The sequence below is a fragment of the Rattus norvegicus genome, chromosome 14 (genome assembly GCF_036323735.1).
Source record: "Rattus norvegicus strain BN/NHsdMcwi chromosome 14, GRCr8, whole genome shotgun sequence".
In the NCBI taxonomy this organism is placed as follows: Eukaryota; Metazoa; Chordata; class Mammalia; order Rodentia; family Muridae; genus Rattus; species Rattus norvegicus.
This window is the reverse complement of record NC_086032.1, coordinates 82,528,302-82,554,520: the sequence shown is the minus strand read 5'-3', so window position 1 is coordinate 82,554,520 and position 26,219 is coordinate 82,528,302. Positions and strand designations below refer to the sequence as shown.

At 44.1% G+C, this 26,219-nt stretch overlaps 1 protein-coding gene and 1 long non-coding RNA gene across 5 annotated transcripts in view; one reads left to right on the top strand and one right to left on the bottom strand.

Moving 5' to 3' along the window:
- Nucleotides 1-321: 321 nt before the first annotated feature.
- Nucleotides 322-26,219, top strand: part of Rnf185 (ring finger protein 185) — a 38,047-nt gene continuing 12,149 nt past the window's right edge. Inside the window, exons 1-4 of one of the 4 annotated variants that reach the window (XM_063273390.1) lie at nucleotides 322-1,161; nucleotides 6,651-6,721; nucleotides 22,546-22,766; nucleotides 26,006-26,024. In XM_063273390.1, the coding sequence (XP_063129460.1) occupies nucleotides 22,591-22,766; nucleotides 26,006-26,024 (195 nt within the window). In that variant the 5' untranslated portion in view covers nucleotides 322-1,161; nucleotides 6,651-6,721; nucleotides 22,546-22,590. 4 annotated transcript variants of the gene reach the window in all.
- LOC134481864 (uncharacterized) lies at nucleotides 797-1,837 on the bottom strand. The gene is made up of 2 exons (XR_010057729.1): nucleotides 1,545-1,837; nucleotides 797-1,232 (listed from the first exon to the last, which is right to left on the bottom strand). It is a non-coding gene; the product is annotated as an uncharacterized LOC134481864 (long non-coding RNA).

The following is a 26,219-nucleotide window of genomic DNA, read 5'->3' as shown; positions in this document are numbered from 1 at the left end:
AAGGTCAGGTGATAACTTGCCAGACTCCTTCCCCCCGGTGGGTTTCTGGGGATTGAACTAGAATTGACAGGTTTGGCCTCAAGCATCTTTACCTGCTGAACCAACTCACGGGGCTCCAGTTAGTTATACTCTTACTATCTTTATTATTTTGATACTGAAAATTCACGGACTTGGCTAGTAGAGTCTTCAAGAGAGCTGTGTCGTTTTACCCATTCCCATTCATCACCACTGTTAGCGTTCCTTCTAGGCTCCGCCCACAGTTACCTGGCAACAGCCAGGTGTGCCTGGCTTACTATAAACGGGGCTGTTCGCCCCTTCTCTCCTTCATAGTCTTTGCTCCTTCTCTCCCTGGCCCCTTTCTCCCCTTCTCTCTCCCTCCCTCCCTCTCTCCAAGCGTCCCTGCCCGGCCTCTTCTCTCTCCCTCCTCCCTTCCCAACTCCACTTCCCATGCCCTAAATTAACTATTCCAAACTATATCCGTGGTATGGCTGGTGCCTCACGGGGAAGAGATGCCTAAGGATGGGCCCGCTGAGGCACCCTTCCCACCTCACCAGCGCCTCTACCAAAACATATCCTGGCCTCTTTTTTTTTTTTTTAAATAAAACAGAACAACCACTGCCTACATTCTAATACAAGGCATTCTAAGCTGGTATCTCTAGGACTTTTTTTTTTTTAAAAGCAAGGAAGGAAGCCCTTTCCGCCCATTTTTTTGCGACACGGTCTCACGTATCCCAAGCCTGCTTTGAAAACCATATTGAAGTTCTGATCCAGCACCCGAATGAATGATGTGATTAACTGGAGTGCAAACACACATTTATTCCCAAGTCCTCACGCAGGCGAAGCAAGCAAGGCCACCCATTGAACTACTTTTCCTCCTCCAGGAAACACTGGGAAAAGGCCGAAAGCCCTCCCCTTCCTGTCCCGGGGCGGAACTTAAGAACCCGGCGCCTGGGCCGGAACGCAGTGCTGCCACACCAGCCTTTTCCGGCTGTAACCGGAAGTTGCTCTAATAGAGGTGGCTCCTTGTCAGGTGATCAAGATCCGGGTAGGAGGGTTCGGAGGTTCAATCTTCCTGACTGACGCGTCTCTAAGACTGGCTTGTCCACTGTGGGACAGGGGAACGGACTGGTGGCGTCGCTGGCGCTCGCTCTACGGGGACAGGTACGTGACGAGCTAGGACGGCGGGCCCGGGAGGCGTGGGACCCCCTTCCGGGGCTCAGGGACAGAGGCACCTGAAACCAAGGATCAGGAGACAGCTAGTCTGGCTCTGTCCAGGTCCCAGAAGAAAGATCAGACTGGCATTCCTGGGTACAGATTGGGCAAACTAGGGCCCAAGAAAAGGGAAGGGCGCGCTCAAGCTCCTTGCCAGGCAGGGGCTCGCCCTGACTCCCTCTTAGCCTCGGGGGCGGGACTGTCTCACGTGGGTAGTTAGTGATTTGGTTGAGTGGAGAGATGAGGAGCTTGGTGAACAGATTTGGGATGAAGCGTAGGAGACCTGGACTTGAGTTCGCTGCTAATTGTGCGTTCTAGGCCAAGTCCTTTACCTCACTGAACCTAGTTTCCACACTTGTCCAACCGGGCACTGCTTCTCAAAGCATGATCCTTAACAGCGCCTGCTCTGAAATCCTCTGGGATGCGGGCTCTTCAGCCCTGGACTTTCCCGACAGCTTGTTTCGAATCTGGGTTTGGATCCTAGGAAACCTTCTTTTGAATGTTCTCCTCGGGAGTCCTATACCTACTGGTGTTTCATCTGAAATGCTGTCCCGCTGTGAATGCGGTATTCGATTCGAGGCAGCTGGAGCCCGTTGGAATCTTTGAGACTTCTAGCTTAGGAAAGAACGCCGGAGGAGAATAACTATCTTTAAAAGCTGGCGCGGGGTGGGGGGATTGGGTGGATGGGTTATATCAAAGAGGGCTCCCGCTTAATCTTTGCAGCTGAAAGAGATACAGCTAGGATTAAATAGGTGGGTTCTAGGGGAAGACAAATGTGTACATAGTAATAAGAATTTAACGGAAGACTTATCAGAGGTGACCACTGATAGGATTGACTGTCTCCTTGTGAAAGAAAGTATACAGGAGGTGGTCCTTTCCAATTCGAAAGTCTTTTATTCTGAGTATTTATTGTGAATCTATCTTTCCATGGATAACTCTCTCTTCGGAATGTTTGTGACACTTCTTTTGTGGTCTGAGACAGGATATCGAAGATCTCAGGCTGTCCACAAGCTCCTCTTGCAATTCAAATTGGCCTTGAACTTCTGATCCTCCTGCTTCAGTCTGGAGTGCTAGCATCTCTCGTTACTTAGTACCATTATGCCTGTTGAATGTGACATTTCTTTGTTTGCCTTTCTTGAGCTCTCCTCCTTAGTCTCTATCTCTTGTCAGTGAGGCCAGCACACTTGATCTTATGTAATCTTTTCCTGGTTGTCACATTTGCCATCCTTTTCAAGGACTTTGGAACGACTCATCTGATAAAAAGTATCTGAAATGTATGTCGTATTAATAAACCGGGATCCATTGCATTGGTTAGTAATTTTTTGTTTCATGTTTAATTTTTTTTTTTTTTACTTTATTTTAAGTCAGGCTCTCACTCTGACACTCAGCCCAGGCTGAGGACAATTTAGGTCAGTCTCTGTTTGCCTTGTCTGTGTCTGTGTCTCTGTTTCTGTCCCTGTCTCTCTCTCTCTCTCTCCCTCTTACTCCCTCCATCTCTCTCTCCCTTTTCCAGAGTATCAATATGTAGCCCAGGGTGACCTTAAACTCATGGTCTTCCTGCCTTAGCCTCCCAAATGTTGGGATTGCCCGTGTTCCCCAAGGCTCTGCTTGCCAGTGAACTCCGATTACAGAATGGATGTCTGACTGCGGTTGTTTGGGTCAGTCTTCTCCATGGTTTATAAACTGAACTTTAATTCTTTCTCTAGCAGTGTGTGTACAGATGTGAGAGAATGTCTGCAGTTTGTAAGCTAGCTATACATCCAGCATATATGACCAATTCTTTTATGGCCCTGACTTGCACACCTAGACTTTTCTAATCTAACATTAGATTTCCTTACTTTGCACTTTACCAAACACGAAGTAGATCTCTTCCATTTCCTGATAGAGTACTTAAGAATGCTTATGTTGTCTGGAGAAGCAAAGGTTCCATATTATGACCCGATTCTGCTGACACTTCCTCCACAAAACAAAAGGTTGGGGCTGATCCAAAAGTTCTTGCCTGTTTTCCTGTTGTTTATGTTTCTCAAGATTGAAAAACAAAAGTTGTGAAACGGTCATTCAGTTGTTACCTAACATTCAAGATAGTATGGCCTTAGACTCAGGTGTCCTCAGTGGTGAGGAGAATACTCTTAATTTGTTGGATTTTAAAACTTATTAATTTGAGAATTTCTTTTAAAGGGACACTTGATATAAGTGAAAATGGGATTTGGTGGTAAAAATAAGTTCAGGAAAAGCTACTGACCTTTATCCTTTCTTAGTGTTTTAATGCAAGTACCACATTAAAGGCACGGAGAGTTCTCACAATAAAAATTTGGGGCTTTATAATAAGCTGGCATAATAAAATGTTTTGCTTGCTTGGTGTTACCAAATTTATTTGGTATAGAACCTCTTTTTTTATATCCTTAGCCCAGGGCCTTCCTTCGTAGTATCCAGGGTGGCTTCAGACTCCTCTCCTGCTCCAGCTTCCTAAGTACTGGATTGCTGAGGTGGCTCCCACACAGCGTTACTTTTATGTTTTGTTGTTGGTTTGTTTGTTTGTTTGTTTGTTTTCTTTGTCTTTTTGTGTGTTTTCCAGACAGAGTTTCTCTATGCAACAGCCCTGGCTGTCCCGGAACCCTCTTTGTAGACTAGGCTGGCCTCAAACCCATAAAGATCTGCTTACCTCTGCCTCGACAACACCAAGATAAAAGGCATGTGCTCTGTATTTTTTTATTGAAAAATGAGTCAGCAAATTCTGACCTGAAACTTTGGCTTGTAGGCCAAATCTAGCCTTATGGCTATTTTTTCACATAGCCTCAAAGCTAAGAATGACAGCCGCCCCCCCTCCCTCCACACACTCCCAAACCCCCGTCCAGGCTGATCTCAAATTTGTGGTGAGCCTATTGTCCAAGTGCTAAGATTACAGGCATATATCATGCTTGCCTGGCTTTAAATCTCTGGTGTTTGAGGGAGGCTGCGTATGTGTGCACGGGCACTTGTTTGCTTTCTGATCTATTTACCTATTTACTTTTTTTATTTTGAGCCAGAGTCGCCCCTTGAGCCTAGTGAGGCTGGCTGGCTGGCAAGCTCCCAGGATCTTCCTGTCTCTTCCCTCGTCCTCAGTGATAAGGCACAGATATGTGTTGCAGTGCCCAGCTTCTACCAGTGCTCTGGGAGTCTGAGCTCGGATCCTAATGCTCGTGCAGCAGCTCTGACCAGTCAGCCATCTTCCCATCGGGAACTAAATTGAAATAATAATCCCAGCACTTGGGAGGCAGAGTCAGATGGATTTCTAGAGGCCAGTCTGGTCTTTTGAGTTTCAGGGCAGCCAGAACTACGTAGGGAAACCCTGTTTCAAAATCTTAAAACCAATCAAACAAACAAAGCAAGCATACATACATACATGTATATACACATGCATACACTCTCTCGTGCTACTGATTTACATCTCCCTCATGGCTGGCAGTATTGAGCATATTTTCATGTGCTTGCTAGCATCTGTACATCTTATCAGCTTTTTACATTTATTTGATTTTGTTTGTGTGTGTACATGTGCTATAATGCATGTGTGGAGGTCTGAAGAGAACTTGCGAGAGAGTTAGTCTCTCTTGCTGTTTGAGTTTATAGGGATCGAACTCAAGTTGTCAGGTTTGACAGCAAGCACCTTTAACTGCTATGCTGTCTCGCACACCTGCCTATCTGTATATCTTACTGAGGGAATATTCATTCAGTGTTTCCCTCATTCTGTAATTGGGTTATTTGTCCACATGTACAATTTGGGATATAAATATTCAGTGTTTCTAGGCCCCTGAGATCCCTAGAAGTAATTCAGAATGACTGAATGGCACAGTGGGACATGCCAGTAACTTCCCTAGCTGAGTGGAACTGGACTTAGATGTGCTAAAGCACACTTGTCCATTTTAGACTGCTGGTCATGCAGAGTTAGCATAACCCCAACCACTGCCGATGTGAGCAACCATGTTCCTGCAGAAGGGGTACTACTTGTGCCCAGAAACAGTATCATGCAAGATGTGGTAAGAGCACATGGAGATCCTTGTGTCTGTCACAGGAAGAGAGGAGGTGGTCCATGGCACTGTGAAGGACTTAGGGTTAGTGTAGGCTTGGGACTATAGAACTGCTGGCTCACCATGCTGCTTCTGACTCCATAGCGTTTGGCCCTAACCACTCTATCTGAATCCTTCTTTTATTTTGTATTCTCTTCCTTTTCTTTTTCTTTTTCTTTTCTTTGTTTTTTTTCCTTTTTTTTTTTTTTTTTCCTTCGGAGCTGGGGACCGAACCCAGGGCCTTGCACTTCCTAGGCAAGCGCTCTACCACTGAGCTAAATCCCCAGCCCCCTTTTCTTTGTTTTTAAAGACAGTTTCTTTGTGTAGCCTTGGCTGTCCCTAGAACTAGCTCTGTAAACTAGGCTGGCATTGAGCTGATAGAGATCTTCCTCTGCCTCCCAAGTGCTAGGATTAAAGGCATGTGCCATCCCTGTCCAGCCACACCATTTTGAATATTAAAACAAATAGCCCAGTCATTTAAATTGTTAAAGATTACTTTCTTTGGAAAATTTAGAATAGTATTCCTTTTACCCACCTTGCCATCTCTGTATTAACTCAATTAATTCCTTGTTTCTTGTCACTGGGTACAGGGCAGGTGCCTCTGTGTGTGTGTGTGTGTGTGTGTGTGTGTGTGTGTGTGTGTGTGTGTGTGTGTTCGCGCACATGCACATCTGTCTTTCAGTGAGAGAGAAAGTGTGTGCATGACAAGTGTGCCTGTGGAGATTAGAGGACAGCATTGTGTCAGTCCTCTCCTTGACACCTTGCTTGTTTTCTACTATTTATATCAGGCTAGATGGCCCACGAGTTTTCAGAAATCCTCCCGTCTTTGCCTCCCATCTCCCTGTAAAAGTGCTAGGATTTTAGACACCTTTCTTACAGTGTCTGACCTTCCCTGGGGTCTAGGGATTCAAACTTGGGTTGTGGTGCTTACTCAGCAAAGGCTTTTACCTGTTTAGCCACCTCCCCAACTCACCCTTGGGCACATCGTTATGGTTGAACCAGTTCATATACATAGTTCTGTATTTCACTTTTTTCCTTATCATTTTTTGAGATTGGGTCTTACTAGATTGTCTAGACTAGTCTCAGTTCCTGACCTCAATGGGTCTTCCTGCCTCAGCCTCCCAAGTAGCTGGGACAACTGGTTCCTGCCATTGGCAGGTAGCCTGTTAACATATTAATGTTACTGTCTTTGCATGCCCACCAGTTTTTTTTGTAAGCATTAGTCGTAATGTCTGAATGGATTTCCATTTCCTTAACCATTCACTTAAGTTGGTAAACACAGACGTAATGGCTGTGATAGCCACTTAGCGTGCAGTCAGTAGGGAGGACTTCGGTTTGGGTTTGTTTGTAATAACAGATGTTTGTTTGCTTGTTTGTTTGTTTGTTTTGAGATAGGGCCTCATAGCCAAGGATGGCCTTGAACTCCTTACACTTCTGCTTCCATCTCCCAAGTGCTGGATTTACAGGTATGCTCCACCACACCTAACAGGTTTCTTTTTAAAAGATTTCTTTTTATTACTTGTTAGCAATAATAAGTGTGTGCGCGCACACAGTGCCTCTGGTTGGCACTGTGGTGTGTGATCCACCTACCATGGATGCTGGGAACTGAACCCAGATCTTTTGCAAGAATATGCTCTTAACTCCTGAGCCATGTCTCCAATCCTAAGAACAAAACAAAGACTCTTTTGAATTGTGGTAAAATATATAGAAATATAAGCATTTTACTGGCTTCGAGGTAAGGCATCTAAGTTACTGCTATTAAGTACCTTTATAATATTATGTGACAGCTATCACTATATACCTCTAAAGCTTAGTCACCTCACAGAGCTCTGTGCTCACTGAGCAACTGCAGTGTTCACCCTCCTAGGAACTTTATCCTGTCTGCCTCTATGGATTTGGTTGTTTCAGGTATTTTCTATTGGTATAATATGTGACTTTTCATGGAAATAAAAGTATTTCCCTGAGTGCTGAGACTATAGACATATACCACCATTCTTGGTTTATGCAGTGTCAGGGCTGAACTGACTAAGCCTCATGCCCAGGCCCAGCCTTCTTTTTTTTTTTTTTTTCCGGAGCTGGGGACCGAACCCAGGGCCTTGCGCTTGCTCTACCACTGAGCTAAATCCCCAACCCCTGGCCCAGCCTTCTTTAAGTCCTACTAAAACACATATAGTAAAATTGCCATCCTCGTCATTTTCACAATGCTGTAGAAGCATCATCACCTTTTCTCTTTCCACCCAGCCCTGCTTCTGCTCTTCCCATCTGGATGAGACATGGCCCACCTCTATTCTGTTGATGCACACATAGTGCTTGTATGTTGAGCCTTGTCCTCCAGGTGACCTTGGGACACACAGAAGCGGCATTTCAGTGGTTATTGGTCGGATCAGCTGCCAGGTTGATCCCTGTGGTGGTATCTGTGGCAGCCTACGGAGTTCCCACTCCACCAGCTGTTCTTCAGAAGTCCCTGGTGACACAAGGTAGTGGGCCTGTACAGATAGACAGCTCTTTGACTACGAAAGCAGTCCAGGATGCATTGCTGCATGAGGAAATTTGTAACCGCTATGTACATAACAGTTAAGTTCTGACTTGGCCACAGATCCTATGGGGCCAGGAGACAGATCTCATCACGTTTATCTTTTAGTTTTGAGCCTAGTTGACATTTTCTAAATGTTTGATGAATGGTGGCAGTGAACACGGGGATTGAGGAGCTTTAGGGTGCAAGCCTGATTTGTGAAAGTCGATGTTACAGACTTTCCAAGTGATCCCTGGCATTGTTTTGTGTATGTGTGTATGGCTGTGTGCACAGGTGCTCATGTACGTCTGTGTTTGAAGGCCGGGGGCAGCTTCAGGGAGCACTCCCCGGCTGCCGTTCTCTGTTTTCTTCGAGACAGAGAATCTCTTGCCCACACAGCATCATGCCTAGCTTTCTTTTGAGGTGGGGAGATTACAGAGAGCATTTGTGGGGATTTAACCTGGATCCTCATGCTCACAGAGCAAGCATTTTACCACCTGATCTGCCTCCTCATCTCTGGCTTTGTTGTTTTTGATCACAGTTTCTCAAGAACTACTTACTATTTGAAGTCAAAAATGAGATCATTATTTTGTCAGATATTTGCTGTGTGGTATTAAACTCATAGAAAGTCTTCTCCTTAATTGACTAATTCTTGTCAATCCTAACTCATTCTTCTTTAATACTTTAGAGTATTTTAGAGGCCTTTAGCTCAACCCAGGGAAAATCTGAATTAATGAAGTTCTGCTGGCTTGCATATCTCCCTTATTTTTATAAACTTCTCTTGTAACAAAAGGAGGGCAGGCACAGTCAGCACTGTTTGCAAGTGAGGGGCACGAGCTGAGTGAGTGGGGAAAATAAACCTTAGCCCAAGCCCTTGGGGTTAGATGCTGTGTGTGTGTGTGTGTGTGTGTGTGTGTGTGTGTGTGTGTGTGTGTGTGTGTGTGATTTGAAAGTGAAAGCCTTTAACCTGAGATCTCTCCCAGTTGAAGAGTTCTCCTCTGGTGCAGCATTGCCCAGCTAAGTTGACTTTAGTTAAGATTGCCGAATTCCTAGTCTTCATTCACACACATTGTTTGATATCCTCTTCCTGTCAGGTTTGCTGTTGAACTTGTAAGTTGGATCTTACAAGAGTCCAATAAACCGTATAGTCAGTCTTGAACACACAAATACACACATGCCAGTCATAAACTATTAAAAATAGTCATGGACTATTTTCTGGTTGTAGATTTATGAAATCCTTTTCTGTCCCCTGTACCTACCCCTTTTTAGTTCAGAGACTGGACTAAGGCTGGGAGCGTGGCTTAGTGGGAGCACTTGTCTACCTTTTCCAGTTCCTGGGTTCCATCCCTAACACCTCCCACCCCTACCAAAACCTTTCAAAAAACAAGGTATATAATCATTCTAGGTGTCAGAAACACCCACCACTCTTGTAGAATATGATTTTTCCAAAACTTTAGTTGAGTAGATTGACTTGTGCTTAGTAGTGTAGTTTGTATGCTCTCGGACATCAGTTTTGACAAGCCATCCACATCTCTGAGGTGCCTTGTTCTGAGTAATGCATCTGGAAGCTAGGACAGACATGAGTAAATACAAGCACAAGTCACTGAGGTACCATCTGTTGTGCATGTGACGTGGGGTTGTGAAGCTTTGCCACTGACTGGCTCTGTGACCAACTGTGGCGTGAGCGAGTGACCTAACTACTCAGCCTAATTTAACATCCCAGGATGTGCTAACAGTGTTGTAGTAGTGTTTGTCTCAAGGCAGACTGGGAAGGTTAAATGAAATAATTCATACAGAAAAGATTAGCAGGATGTCAGCAGATGTTATGGTAAGAAATGCAGATGCCCTTGGCTTCAACACTTGAGGCGGAATCTTAATTCTCTGGGTCAAGTTTTGTTCCACCCTACATTTCCTGTCAGTGCACAGACAGTTACCCTGGTTGCCGTGAAGGAAGAATGCTCATTCCGAAAGGGAAGGGATGACTCATTTGCAGTGTAACTGCCTGCTGGTTTCTTTGCTTTGTCTGGGAGTGTAAACAGTGCTGTTCCTGAATTCTTACCTAGGTGGAGCCTCCTTACTGTTTTCTGTCAGATTGACCCATTCTACAGACAAGCACAGAGAGGACATAACTTGGGTAAAATTACAGAAGAAGTGGAAACTGAAATTCACATTCAGGGTATCAGATGTCTCTGTGCAATGCTGTTAAAAAATTATATTTAGGGGTTATGGATAGGAAACCACGAAAGGGAATAACATTTGAAATGTAAATACATTTTAAAAAAATAGAAAAGAAAAGAAAAAGAGAAATGTAAATAAAAATACCCAATAAAAATTAAAATGAATAATAAAAATAAATAAAAAAGGAAAAAAAAAAGATAAAAAAAAATTATATTTATGGGCTGGAGAGATGGCTCAGCGGTTAAGAGCACTGACTCTTCTTCCAGAGGTCCTGAGTTCAATTCCCAGCAACCACATGGAGGCTCACAACCATCTGTAATGGGATCTGATGTCCTCTTCTGGTGTGTCTGAAGTGACAGTGTGCTCACATACATAAAATAAATAAGTCTTAAAAAAAAGTACTCACTCATTTATTTACTTTATAATACTGGGTATTGAACACCTCTTTCATGCTGTGAAAGCTCTCTACCGTTGAGCTATGCTCCAGCCGTTCTTTTCCTTTCTATTAAAAAAATGTTTTGGTGCCTGGAGAGATGGCTCAGCAGTTAAGAGCACTTGATCTTGTAGAGGACCTGGGCTGGATTCCCAGAACTCACATGGTGGCTCACAGCCATCTGTAACTCTAGTCATAGAGAATCTGACACTCTGTTTTGACCTCCTTGGGCACCAGATACACATGAGGTACAAGGACATATGTGCAGGCAAAACACTCATATAATTAATCTAAAAAAATATGTGTATGGGTATTGTCTCAGTTAGTGATAAGTACCATGCCAAAAGCAACTTGGGGAGGGAAGGTTTTACTTCAGTTTGTAACTCTGAGGTCATGCTCCATCCCTGAAGGAAATCAGGGCAAGAACTCAAGCAGGATAGGAACCATGGAGACAGCCTGCTTTCTTTTTTTTTTTTTTTTTTTTTTTTGGTTCTTTTTTTCAGAGCTGGGGACCGAACCCAGGGCCTTGCGCTTCCTAGGCAAGCGCTCTACCACTGAGCTAAATCCCCAACCCCGACAGCCTGCTTTCTAATACTGTCCAGGACCACTTGCCTAGGGTTGGCACTGCCCCCAGCAGGCTAGGCCATCATACATCAATCATTAATCAAGGAATGTCCCTCAGACTTGCCATAGGCCAGTGTGATGGTTTGTATATGCTCACCTCAGGGAGTGGCACTGTTAGGAGCTGTGACCTTGTTGGAGTAGGTGTGTGGGTCTGGGATTTAAAACCCTCATCTGCCTGGAAGCCAGTCTCTAACATTCTTCAGGTGAAGATATAGAACTCTAGTTCTGCCTGCACCATTGCCTGTCTGGATGCTGCCAAGCTCCTGCCTTGATGATAATGGACTGAACCTCTGAATCTGTAAGCCAGCCCCAATAAAATGTTGCCCTTATAAGAGATTCTCTCTCTTTTAGATTGATTGATTGATTGATTGATTGATTGATTGATTGATTTAATATATATGAGTACACTGTAGCTGTCTTTAGACATACCAAAGCCCATCATAGATGGTTGCTGGGAATTGAACTCAGGACCTCTGGAAGAGCAGTCAGTGCTCTTAACTGCTGAGCCATCTCTCCAGCCCAAGAAATTCCCTCTTAAATGACTCTAGCTTGTGTCAAGTTGACAAAACTCTAGCCAGTAATAGGAGTTTTGTGCATGCAGAGATGGTGTGTGTGTGTGTGTGTGTGTGTGTGTGTGTGTGTGTGTGTGTGTGTGTGTGAATTTTACCGGTGTAGTAGCTCATGCCTTTAATCCTAGACAGGCAGGTCTCTATGAGAGACTAGATTTAGTCTGGTCCATTTAGTTAGTTCTAGGCCAGCCAGGGCTACATAGACCTGTCTTAAAAATTAAACAACAGGCTGGGGATTTAGCTCAGTGGTAGAGCGCTTACCTAGGAAGCGCAAGGCCCTGGGTTCGGTCCCCAGCTCCGAAAAAAGAACCAAAAAAAAAAAAATTAAACAACAACAAGACCTCTAAAATTTCATTCACAATTTCATGTGAATGGTGCTTAGTCTGCTTGCTTTCCTTTTTGTTTGGTTGAGATATGAAGATACAGAATTTGAATGAATTCCCTTATTTTTCTGACTATTAATAAGTGGGCTGTTGAGGTGGATTAGTGGCTAAAGGACCCTGCTGCCGAGCCTATGACCCAGATTCAATCCCCAGGTCCCCTGTGATGGTAGAAGAAAATGCTGACCTCCACAAGTCACATGTGGCAGGTGTACCCACACGCACTCACATGTAGGATGATGTCATCATGTAGGTGTAGGCAGGTACAAGATAGAGTGAGGTCTGTCATTGGATGAGAAGGAAGGATGGGCGGGAGAAAAGTTTTAGAGAGAAGAGGAGGCTGGAGGAGACAGGGAAGCATCAGAGAGAACATGGAGGCTGTTAAGATTCCTTTCTGCACATTTACAGAATGTTATGAATATTCATAAGGGATGGATGTGTACAGGGCTTTGTGTGTCTAGATGAGCAAATTATATATTATCAATTGGATCAGAGGTTATTGTGATGTGCGTTCTTTCATGTGGCGATTTAAGTTCAAGAGAGTATGTGGTGGCTGGAGACGTGTGTATGGTGGCGGCCTGCCTTGGGAACTGGATCGGTAGAGAGATTGTTGCCAGGCTCAGAGAGAAGCCATCAGCAGTGCGATAGGGGTTGGAGCAGAGTGGGTGAGAGGCTTTGCTGACTGAGATGAAGATTCTACCAGATATCTTAGGGCACTGCGGTGCAGGATCTAGTGCAGGATAAAAGACAGAATTTATTTTATTATAATTTTTTTTTTTGGTTCTTTTTTTTCGGAGCTGGGGACTGAACCCAGGGCCTTGCACTTCCTAGGTAAGCGCTCTACCACTGAGCTAAATCCCCAGCCCCCATTTTATTATAATTTTACAGCAACACTTACATATATACTTAAATAAATAGTAACAAGAAGGGGCTGGAGAGATGGCTCAGAGGTTAAGAGCACTGACTGCTCTTCCAGAAGTCATGAGTTCAATTCCCAGCAACCACATGATGGCTCACAACCATATGTAATGGGATCCGATGCCCTCTTCTAGTGTGTCTGAAGACAGCTGCAGTGTACTTAAACATAATAAATAAATAATTAAAAAAAATAGTAACAAGAAATTCAAATATAGTATTTACTGGAGACAAAGTGGAAAGTACAGCTGAGTGGAGTCAGGGCACCCTATGGCCATCAAGGTGACCCAGCTGGAAAAGGCATCTGTCACCACTCCTGATGACCTGAGTTCAACTCTCCACACCCATGTGGTAAAAGGAAAGAACTGGCTCCCAAAAGTTGTCTTTTGACTTTCCCGTGCACGCTATGGCATGGACTCCCATACAGTATGCATAGAATAAGCCAATGTAATTTTAAAACACTTTCACTCTGTGTGGTAGTACACATCTTTTATTCTAGCACTTGGAAGGCAGAGGCATGTGGAGTTCTGTGAGTTCAAGGTCAGCCAGGGCTACCATAGTGAGATCCTGTTTGAAAGAATTTTTTTGAGGTTTTATGTGTATGAATGTTTTCCCACATGTATGTCTGTGTACCCCATGTATGCAGTGCTCTCAGAGGTCAGAAGGAAAGCACAGGTTCTCTGAGCCAGTATGTGGGGACTGAACCTCTGGCTCTTAAAGAATGGCCAGTGTTTTAGTAGCTGAAACATCTCTTTAGCTTACCAATTTTTTTAACACTTAAGAATTTTGACCATAATTCTATTTTTCCTGAGACTACCATGGGTGATATTTTTGTCATTTTTTTCTTCTATCCTTTCACCTTTTCTAATCATAGAGTATATTCAACTTTGTATACAAGGTTCTTTTGGATTTTATTTTGAGATGGGGCTAGCCTCATGTAGGGAGGGAATAGCCTCAAACCTGCTTTGTAGTTGGAGATAATCTTGAAAAATATAATGCGTCTACCTCTTAAGAGCTGTGCGGTTACAGGCATATGCCCCATTCCTGACATTTATATAGTTTTGCTTCATGACAGAGTTTTGTTTAGGCTGACCTCAAATTTATGCTCCTTCCTGCCTCCTTAGTGCTGAGCTTCTAGGCTTATACTTCCACACCAAGTCTTTGTGTTTTGTTTTGTTTTAGTCATTTGTTTTTACTTCATGTGCATTGGTGTTTTGCCTGCCTTTACGTCCGTGTGAGGATGTCAGATTTCCTGGAAGTGGAGTTACAGGCTGCGACTGCAGTGTGGTTGCTGGGAATTGAACCCAGGTTCTCTAGAAGAACAGCCAGTGCTCTTGACGGCTGAGCCGTCTCTGCAGCCCCTCACCACCAGCTTTTTGTAAACAGTTTTGCATCTTACTTTTTCACTTTCCATTATATCATAAGTAAAATTCTCATGTAATTAAATCTCTGTGGAAATACAATCCATGTTTAACAGACTGGAATCAGAGAGAGGGCTAGGAGTTCAGTGGCAGAGCACTTTTTTCCATGTATGAGGCTGTAGGTGAACCCAGGGTGAACCCAGCATCATATAATAAAATTGTTTGTTTTTAGTGTTCATGGATGTGTGCATATCCATATGCATGTTCCTGTGTGTAGGTGTATATGCTTGCGTGTGGAGGCCAGATAAAAACCTGTGTGTCCTTCTCAGGAATATAATCCACCGCCTTTCATACAGGGACTCTCATCAAGCTCGACCTCAGAAAGTCGACTAGGCTAACCGGCCAGAGAGCCTCAGGGGTCCTTACATCTCGACTTCCTCAGTGCAGGAGTTATATGTATATAGTACCACTATGCCCAGCATTTTTATGTAGTTTTTAGAGATCAAACTAAGGTCCTCAAGTTTGTGAAGCAAACACTGTCAACTGAGGTACTTTCCAGATTCCCTTCACCTCCTTTTTAAATACAGTGTGGTGGACTGGCACTGGGAGCACATGCTTATAATTCTAGTACTCAAGGGGCAAGGACAGGAGGATCACTGCAAGTTCCAGGCCAGACAGGGTGACGTAGCAAGACCCTGTCTCAAACAAAACAAAACAAAATGAAAGGTAGTGTAATGGACAATGTGACATCACATAGTGGAGTCTACCATTTGAGTATACTCGTTTACTCAGCTAGAGCAGGAGGGAGCTAAATGGAGAGAGAATCATTAAAATCGGGGCGATTTTGGGTGGGGGTTCAGGTTATGGACCCCAGTTTGGAATATGAGCAAGCAGGCTAAGGGGTAAGGGATCCGGTGAATCTAAGGTCTTCCTCCCCGCTCTGTCCTAGCTTTTGGTTCCTTACCATTCCCTAGGCTCCTTCTATACTCAATTTGGCACAGTGACTTGAACACCTACCTGTCTGTTGTGCTGTGTCTGTATCCTCCTCTGCCCTCACATGTTCTGCAGTCCTATCAATGCCAAGCAGGCTGGGTTGCCTTGTTTACTTCTCGTTGTCACCCTTAGGCTGAAACCCTTATATCTGTATCCGTAATGTCTGGCAAATAATGAGATCTTCTTTATAAATCTGAGAAGGCAGGGTAGGGTCATCTACACAGGGAGAGTAAAGGACTCAAGAACAGGACCAGTGTATCTTCTCAGCTTTCCCCGTCTTTCTGGACCTAAAAGATCATGCTTGTCTTTGATCCTGTATTTGGGGCCAGGTCTCCTGAGGGCTATTTGGGACTTAAACATCATTTAGACTCTTGGATTTTGTAGCTGGTTAATGTGTATCCCAAATTCCACTCAGCCTGCTTGTTTGTTTCCGCTCAGCCTTCTGTGCCTGTGAGGTAGACATTCTTGGAATGTGGGTCTCATCTGCCTCCACGTGGTCTGTCAGCAGCCTGAGCATCAGTGTAGACAGGCTCAGACATGCCATGGCTCCTTGCTGAGAGTTCCCACGTGAACATGTGTCACAGGAACAAGCCCTTTGCTGGGACCATGCCCAGATTTGTAATTTTCATATTGAAGATTGGGACTTTTTGTATTTCTGTACACCTTGGCCTAGGGATCTTTAGAGTTGTACAAGGTATAGGAGGTGGAATATAGTCAGTTGTAGAGGGCTTGACTGGCATGCCCAAGAACTGGATTTTGTCCTCAGGAACAGTGGGAGTGGGGCATAGTGGGAGTGGGGCATAGTGGGAGTGGGGCATAGTGGGAGTGGGGCATAGTGGGAGTGGGGCATAGTGGGAGTGGGGCATTAGTGGGAGTGAGGCATTAGTGGGAGTGGGGCATAGTGGGAGTGGGGCATTAGTGGGAGTGGGGCATTAGTGGGAGTGGGGCATTAGTGGGAGTGAGGCATTAGTGGGAGTGGGGCATTAGTGGGAGTGGGGCATTAGTGGGAGTGGGGCATTAGTGGGAGTGGGGCATTAGTGGGAGTGGGGCATAGTGGGAGTGGGGCATTAGTGGGAGTGGGGCATAGTGGGAGTGGGGCATTAGTGGGAGTGGGGCATTAAGAAGAATCACATAAAGGTGTGGTTGTCCAGGCCTTTAATCCCCCAATTTAGGAGGCAGAGGCAGTCAGATCTCTGAGTTGGAGGCCAGGCTGCTCTACAGAGCAAGTTCCAGGACAGCTAGGGACACACAGAGAAACTGTGTCTCAGACAAACAAACAACAAAGGGAGCACATAAGACAGATGTTGGAGGGCTGGAGAGACGGCTCAGTGGTTAAGAGCACTGACTGCTCTTCCAGAGGTCCTGAGTTCAAATCCCAGCAACCACATGCTGGCTCACAACCATCTGTAAATGGGATCCAATGCCCTCTTCTGGTGTGTGTGAGGACAGCGACAATGTAGTTATACATAGTAAATAAATACATCTTAGAAAAAAGGAAAGAAAACAAACGAAAACAGCCCACACAGAGGTGCTAGGTATTGTTTTGTTTTTATTATTGTTGGTTTTATTTGTTTTAAGAAAAACAGTATATCTTAGGTAATTTTGATGGAGTCCTTATGAAGGATCCTTACAATTTAATATATGCTTTTAGCTCATCTGCTAAATTCCAGAACCTTAGCTTGGCACTGCTCGTCTTTGTGTGGCTCTACTCGGTAGCAGTAAATGTGGCGTGTATTTGTCATCGGAGAGTCGTTAGCTGCAGGAATGTCTGAATGAATGAATGAATGAATGGTGGGTTTGTTCCATATTTCATTAAGAAAGCACACACGTCATAGCCCTGAGTTTGTGGGCAAAGACAGCATATCACCTCATAAAGTTACATGTTAATGGGGGTAGCATAAAAAATGTAGAGGGCGGAGCTGGATAGATGGTTCAGTGGTTAAGAGCTACTACCCATATGGCAGCTCACAGGCAAACAGACATATATACAAGCAAAATACATACTTTACATTTAAATGTAGAGTGGGCTTGGAGAAATGTCTCCATGGTTAATGGTACTTACTGTTCTTCAGAAAACCCAGGTGGTTCCCAGCACCCAAAACTGTAGCTCGCATCCATCTATAAGAAGGTAAAATGTGTTTATATCATATTAGAAACTCTGAATGTGGCACTGTGTGGTATCTGGCTTTGGCAAGTCCTTTAACTTCCCTGACTTGGTGCTCTTATCTGTAAAATGAGTGAGAGTCAGAAGCAGTAACAGATGTGAACCTGCAGTGTGCTTCAGGTGAAGAATAAGGAATGGCTGGGTACAGTGGCACATGCCATTAGTCCCAGCACTGGGGAAGCTGAGGTAGAAGGATCACTTAAGTCCGGAAGTTCTAGACCTGCCACAGTGAGGTTGCTATGTTGGTTAGGTAGAGTCTAAGCTCTATAGGGACCAAGACTGATTTTAGCATCTCAGCAAGGTGTAGACTGTATTTCCTTCTTATTCTAGGTAGACGTCTAGTGTCTGAGCCCACCAGGACCTATGTTTTCTGGCCACTGTCCTAGTCCTACAAGTCCCACAAGACTGTGGCTACATTCTTTTGTCCTGTAGGTGCTCAGCAGATAGCCCTAAAGGGATGCTAGTCATCTCTTTTTGCACATGGGGTTAGGGAGGAGGTAGAGGAGAGGCTTCATAGATGAGTATGTGGCTTTGGAACCTAGGATTGCAAAGGGGTTTGTGAGCAGCCAGCCTGACAGTTGGCCGTAACCAGTCATGCGCACTTGTACTCACTCATTCAGCAGTTATCTGAGTGCCTACTGGGATGAGGCCCAGAGAAGGGAATCAGGATAAGAGTGGTGTGGTATGTTCAGAGTTGTCATGTATAAGCCTGTCCTAGTTGCTGCGTGGCTGCTACACCCTGCAAACGCTCAGCTGTCCTGTTGCTGTCTCCTGACTATTCCTACCGTAACATCTATCTTTACCCCAGTTTTCCCAACATGCCTGTGAGTGGTAGCATGAGCCACACAGAGCCTTGCTGGATCCAGGTAGGATGGTTCGTCACAAGTGGTGCGTATGTGGCAATAGCCCCTCCCACACATTGATTTGCCCTAGATCACTGATCTGCGTAGCCCTGTGCTTACTTTTCATGGGACAAAAGAAATGAGTTAATTTATATAACCTGGGTTGACCTCAGACTTATTTGTAGCCAAGAATGTCCTTGAACTTGAGATCCTCCTGCTTCTATCTCCCGAGTTTTGAGATTATAGGTATATACCAATATGCCTGATTTTAAATGGTGCTGGAAATACAGTGTTTCACGCATGCAAACTGTGCTACATCCCAGTTGCAGAAAAAAGAAATTTAAACCATGGTCAGTCATTATTAGAGTTGAAGCTTGGATTTGGAGTTTTTCGGGATTGGGGAAAATGTAGATATTCTAAATACTACTATACTGATTTCAAAAGCAATATATTAAAAATGTGACACATCTGGGCATGGTGATACACATCTTTAATCCCAGCCCCAAGGAGGCAGAGGCAGGTGGGTCTGTGAGTTTGAGACTGGCCTGATCTACATCATGAGTTCCAGGTCAGCAGGGATGCACAGTGAGACCCTGTCTGAAACAAATTAATTAAAACATTTTTAAAAATTTATTATATATGAGTGCAGTGTCTTCAGACACCAGAAGACAGCATCAGTTCCCATTGTAAATGGTTGTGAGCCACCATGTGGTTGCTGGGAATTGAACTCAGGACCTCTGGTAGAGTAGTCAGTGCTCTTAACCACTGAGCCATCTCTCCAACCTAATTAAAACTTTTTTTTTTTTTTTGGTTCTTTTTTTCGGAGCTGGGGACCGAACCCAGGACCTTGCGCTTCCTAGGTAAGCGCTCTACCACTGAGCTAAATCCCCAGCCCCTAATTAAAACTTTTAAAGAAACTTTATATTGGGGTTGGGGATTTAGCTCAGCGGTAGAGCGCTTGCCTAGCGAGCACAAGGCCCTGGGTTCGGTCCCCAGCTCCGGAAAAAAAAAAAGAAAAAAAAAAAAGAAAAAAAAAAAAGAAACTTTATATTAATTATATAAATTAACTGTATAACTTTGGAGGACTTAGGAACTATGTCATTACTACCAATCCCATATGTAGAAACTTATATAAGTGTGTATATTTTTTTCACATCTAAAAATTTTCTAGGGGCTGGAGAGAGAGCATGCTGTTCTTGTAGAGGATCTTAGTTCAAGTCCAGTAGCTAGAATGTAGCTCACAACCATCTTTAACTCATGTCCCGGGGACCCATCATCCTCTCTGGCCTCTGCAGGCTTTGCATCATGTAGGTGGACACACACACACACACACACACACACACACGGGGGGGGGGGGGCGGGGCAGGCAAAATATTCATGCACATAAATAAAAATTAAGGTTAAAAATTTTTTGAAGATACTTCCTAAACTTTGTGATTGTAACAAATGTACTACACATTTTACAGCCTCCTTTTTAAAAAGTTATTGTAAAAGTAATAACAGGCTTGTTATGCATTAAAATAATAGTTCAAAGTTTTTAGTCCTCAATATCAGAAGCACTTGATACATTAGTGCTGCCTACTAGACATTTTATATGTGTGTGCATGTATAAATTTTAAAAAGTTCATAAATATACTTTTTTGGCAACTTGACTTTTAAAAATTACTTTTATTAGGTAAAGTTTCAAAATAATACATAAAAATAGAACACAGTGCAATCATAACACATCATTTATTTCTAATGGTCAACTTGTTTGTTCTTGTTTCACTTTTTACTCCCCTGACCCCTACCCAGTGTGTATACCTAGTCTGGCCAGGGAGCTCTGGGGATCTGCTGCCCTGGGACACCACACCTGGCTTTTTGTGTGGGTGCTGAGAACCCAAGCTTAGATCTTCAAATTTCAACAAGAAACATTTTACTGACTGAACCATCTCCCTAGCCTCATTCTGGTTTTTTTTTTTTTTTTTTTTTTTTTTTTCCGGAGCTGGGGACTGAACCCAGGGCCTTGCACTTGCTAGGCAAGCGCTCTACCACTGAGCTAAATCCCTAACCCCAATTCTGGAATATTTTAAACCTGTTCTTTAATAAAAGGGGTGTGAGGGGTGTGTGTGTGTGTGTGTGTGTGTGTGTGTGTGTGTGTGTGTGTGTATGGTGTATGTATGTATGTGTGTGTGTGTGTGTGTGTGTGTGTATGGTGTATGTATGTATGTGTGTGTGTGTGTGTGTGTGTGTGTGTGTATGTATGTATGTATGTATGTATGTATGTATGTATGTATGTATGTGAGTGTCCCTCCTCTGGAGCTATCTACCTTGCTTTTTGATTAAGAGTCTCTCATTGGTTGGCCTAGAGTTGGCCTGATTAGACTGAATTGGCTGCCAACCAACCCCAGGGATCCCTCTCAGCATTATGATTACAAATGTGTCCCACTATGCCTGACCTTTTATGTAGGGTCTGCATTTCAAACTCAGGCCTTAATGTTTGCACAGCAGCACTTTCTGACTGAGACACTGCTCCAGCTCGATGGTAATTTTTTAAAGTTACATAGTAAGATCATACCCAACAAAATTCACAGTAATTCTTCCAACATTAAACAATAAATGAGCATTAGTAGTACACAGAAAATGAAGTAAATCTCAGAAAGAATTTTTTTTTTTTTTTTGGTTCTTTTTTTCGGAGCTGGGGACCGAACCCAGGGCCTTGCGCTTCCTAAGTAAGCGCTCTACCACTGAGCTAAATCCCCAGCCCCAAGAATTTTTTTTCCAACAAGGAAATACTGGGGCTTGGGGATGTGTATTGCTCAGTGATGGAGTGCTTAGTGTTGAACTAGCATTGTGAGGGCCTACATTTACTCCCTAGCAACACACACAAACACACACACAGAGAGAGAGAGAGAGAGAGAGAGAGAGAGAGAGAGAGAGAGAGAGAGAGAGAGAGAGAGAGAGAGAGAGAGTGTGTGTGTTATGAAAGAGGAGAAAGAAGAAACACTCCACCTCTCCACCATAGAGAATGTCTTGGAACTGAGACTAGCAAGACACTGCCACTGTCAGCAACCAGCTGCCCTTCTGGGACATCATGTAAAATGATGTAACTGAGTGAAAAAGTGGAGGAGAGCTGGCCTTTCTCCCTGCTCAAGTCGCTAAGCTGCAGTTGTAGTGAGAGATGTTCATGAGTCCCAAGCTCTAAGTCTGTTCTGTGAAGACACAGAGGAAGGCTTCTTGGTGTAAGAAAACCAGCTTTGGAGACTTGGATCTTTTTTCATTTGGAAGCTGAAATCAAGGTGATCTGGTACCCCAGTGGTGAGTCCTCATTTTATATAGGAGAAAAGCATGGCTAGGAAAAGTGTGGTTCCTAGCAGGCTGGAGGCTGGGCAGAGTCGAAGCTTCAGTTCTCTGTGGTAGCCACCCGGTATTCCTGCTTCTAACTCCTGAGCTAATGAGGGTAACCAGAGGGGCTACTGCAGGTGCTTAATGCACTCAGAGTTCCTGGGTGTGCCTTGTGTGGGTCTCATTGCCTTTGCTTGGTTTCTTTGATTTGAAAGTGGTGGTCAACAATATGTTTTCACTGGCAATTGCTGACCAGCCTTATCTATGGCGATGTGGTGATTTGAATACAAATAGTGTGCCATGAGTCCTGGTCTCAAACTCACACTAATCACACAGCCTGCTAACTCAGTCTGCAGTTTCCTGAGATGATCAGGGCTACCCAGAGCGTGAGTGCTAGACAACTTTGGGATGTATGGGATGGACAACTTCTCCTTCACTGGCATACATTTTTTAAAGTGTGTTGATAAATTTAGACAAAATAAGGTAAGTGGTATCCAGCTGGCAGAAAGTACTAAAGACCATCATCTGACCGCTTCAAGCTTCCTAATCTTTCCCAGTCATAGTAATTTCTTTATAATCTGCCATATACCAGTCATAGTCTTAAGTACATTCTGTTCTCCTAATCAACATAAATTGTCCAAAATTAAAAGATAGTGTGGCAGTTCAATTTAATATTTAGTGGAACATATATTTATTATCTGGTATGGTTAATATGGGAAAATATAAATAGAAATGGGAGAGCTGTGTTGAAAACCTTCTAGAGTTTGCCCTGCAGTTTTGCAGTTTGTGTTTTATGAGATGTGTTTTGGGCCATGTCCATGAATAACATGAGAAGTGCATAGCACCACAGCTTCTGTCCCTGCGGCCTTCTGGGAAATCTGCTTCCAAATTCAATCCTAGAGTTTATAGCTGAGAGAAGACGGAGGTATTGGCCTGGAAGTTGAGGGAAGTAGGCTGCAGCAGTGGACAATCAAGTGCTTTCTTCTGCCTTCCAGGATTGTCTTGAGAATCTTCGCTGAAAGCTTTTCTGGCAAGCAGCTATGGCAAGTAAAGGGCCCTCGGCCTCTGCATCCACTGAGAATTCCAGTGCAGGGGGGCCCAGTGGCAGCAGCAATGGCACTGGTGAGAGTGGAGGGCAGGACAGCACCTTCGAATGCAACATATGTCTGGACACAGCCAAGGACGCTGTCATCAGCCTGTGTGGCCACCTTTTCTGGTGAGTACCTTTCCTGCTATCTCTGTGGACACCCTACCAAGGTTGAAAGCTCATGGCTCTGGGCAGATGTTTCACTTTGGACAGAAGATGTTTTAGCATAGATGTCTCACTCGTTTTAACTCCTGATATACTCAGACCCAAGGGGCAAGAAGCCTCAGTTTCCATCCAAGCTCTACTGATGAAGGTCTGGGTAACCTTGGGCAAATTTCGTTTTCACTTTGGCCATCTTCCCATCTCTCCAAGAGTAAGGCCATTTTGTGAGCATGTACTGTCACTTGAGCAAGACTTGCTTGCTGTGTTGAGCCTACAGACAGTATTGCATAGTGGTTTTGAGCAAGGACTATAGAGCCAGACTTCCTCCTCTCAGATCTTAACTCTGCCACTTCCCTAGTGGATGACCTTAGACGGTGTGTACGGCACTCTGCCTCTTTTTTTTTTACAGGCTTATTTCTATTAAATGACCCCAAATAGTAAGCATGTTAAAAGAGCACACAGCACGTGTAATTGTTCTGTATTTTATGTGTATGTTGTGAAGTGAAGCAGCTAGGTCAGTGTCCTAGTCTCAGTGCTTACAGAAACCTGCTGTCACTGAGAACTTCGGTGGATGTTGAGTGGTGGTTGTTTTTCCTTTCACGGTGTTAGCCTAACTTTGAAGGGTAGAAAGAAATCTTGAATGGAGAGGGGAAATAGTGACAAATAAAATTAAGGGCCCAAGCCACCCCAGAGCAGGCAGTCTCTAGAGATGGGCATGTGCGCTGTCAGCTCATAGTCCCTGAGGCCATTGTCCCCCTCAGCCAAACCCCGGATGGGATGTTAGGAAGCAAGAACCGTTGTGGAGGGATGAGCCAGATCTCAAACCCAGAGGACACGGGCCAGATTAATATTTTTGTGCAGGAATGTGGTGAAGAAAGAAGTATTTGAGAGAGTTTAGGTTCTCAGCAATAAAGAAGGTGAATTTATTGATGAATTAGTAGACAAGCGCAGAGGTTTCGGTCTTTGAGATTTCTTTTGCCCTAATTGTTGTTTTGTGTAGATGAACGCGACAGACTTGAGAAAGAAGGAACACTGTTGAAAAGGGCAGATTTGAAGCAGTATTTGTCTGCACTGCAGCGTGTCTTTAACAAGTCCTTTTCCTCTGTCCGCTTCCTCTGCTCCATAGAACAGGATGGTTGTACCTCCTGGTGGCCATCCAGTGACAAGAAAAAATAAAATCAACTCAGCCACTCTGACACACAGTAATTGCTTCATAGGGAGGAGCCGTCGTCATTATTTTTGTTTGTTTGGGCTTTGAGACAGGGTCACTGTGTAGACCAGGATGACCTTAAAATGTCAACACTTCTCTTGCCTCTGTATCTGGAATCCCGCCTTTATTAAAATCCTAAGCCTTGCTCTGAAGGTCGTTTACTAATTATTTAACCCATAGCATTTGAACAAGCTCCAGTGGGGTCCTGTCGTTCTTTGAGATGCCCTCTGGAGAGGTCACAGGGCCCCAGAAGCTTAGGGTTGGGAAATGAGCATTTCCTGCATTTAGGACCCTGCATTTGTGTGTGAAGTTAGCCTTGTTCAGGGTTGAGAGAAGCACTGTCTTCTTAGGCCATGGTTTTACTCATCTAGAAAAGACACATGATGTGTGAGAGACGCCATGACTGCCACATGGTAAGTTGTAGTAGATGTTTGTTGACTTTCTTTTTTTTTTTTTTTTTTTTTTTGGTTCTTTTTTCCGGAGCTGGGGACCGAACCCAGGGCCTTGCGCTTCCTAGGTAAACGCTCTACCACTGAGCTAAATCCCCAGCCCCGTTTGTTGACTTTCTTAATAAGAAAAGAAAGAAATACTAAAAACTTGGGATTGAAGACTCTCCCTTCCGTGCTATAATGCCATGCTTTTAGGCAGCAGTAAATATTGGAAGGACAGTAGAGCTTTTAGTCCTGACGTAAGTTACATGTTTCTGAATCTTGGCTTCCTCCTTTGAAAAACGAGACCCTGGAACCAGAGCTATGGTTCCATCTGTAATCCTAGCACCCAAAAGGGAGCTGAGGAGGTAACTCGGTGGTGAGATCGCTCCTTGCCCTTCCAGTGGACCCAGGTTTGATCCTTAGAACCCACATTATAGCTTCCAACTAAGTGTAACTCCCATTTCCAGGGGATATAACCACCTATGGCTTCCGTGGACAACTGGTACACATGTGGTCCATAGCCATACATGTAAGAGACACTCATACCCATAAAAATAAACAAATAGGGGTTGGGGATTTAGCTCAGTGGTAGAGCGCTTGCCTAGGAAGCGCAAGGCCCTGGGTTCGGTCCCCAGCTCCGAAAAAAAGAACCAAAAAAATAAATAAATAAATAAATAAACAAATAAACTTAATGTCCTGAAGTCTGAGGCAGTGGACCAGGAGTCTGAAGCTAGTTTGGGCTATATGGTGAAACCCTGTATTTACATAAATATTTTAATTTAAAAAGAGAAAAAAAGGAAGAAATGTTGGCAGCAGCTCTGTAAGATAGAGGTAACCTTTCCTGAGTAGCCTCTCCATCTTTCCCATTACAAAGAAGTTTTGAGTAGGGCTAGTCTTTCAAGCCACTTCCTGCTAGAAGAGCAGTTTGTTAAATTGGATCTGAAATAATAGGAAACCTATATGTCACGTGTGAGCCAGAGAAGGCCGTGACCCACCTGATGCAGTGCATGTTGTGCGCATATGTATGTGTGTGTGCTTTTGTGCTGTCACATGTTACATGGCAGTGCTGACTTTTCTTACAGAGAATACTTGACTTAGAAACCTTCAGAGACTATAATATCTGAAGGACTAACCTATGATAAATTGTGCTTGGTTGGTTTGGTTTTGGGGGGAAGGGTTCCTTTAAAGTGGGGTTCTGGCTGGAGAATGGAATCGTGTCTCTACTCTCTTCGTTCTCCTGCAGGTTTAGCTTTTTCTTGTCTATGTTGTTCTTTAATTTTGTTGTTGTTTCAAGACAGGGTCTTCTAGAGCCTAGACTGTAAACTCCATTTCACTGTGTAGTTGAGGATGACCTTGAACTCCCTCCCGAGTGCTGGATGCCAGATGTGTGCCTCCATACCTTTTCCTATATGTGATGCCAGTAATTCATGGGAAGCCTCCCTGTACTCCAGTTATCCCCTTTTGATGTCCCTTCTCTACTCGTGGAGTGTCTCTGCTAATGAAAGCATTTTTCTCCTTCTTCCTGCTTTCCTTCCTGATGATTGGCCGCCCTGGGGACTCTGTAGTTGGCCGTGTTTACATCAGGTAAGATGTACTTCATTTTACTTTGTCTTTCATCAGCTAGAGTTGCACAAGACAGCCCTGGTCTCAGGGGACTGCTGTCAGAAGCTGCAATCTCCCTCGCTTCTGCGCTCAGTTGCCCTTTTTATGCACCTGTCTGCTGACCGGTATTTGATGTAATAAGGAGGTCTTTCCATATCTGAATTAGTCCTGGGTCTG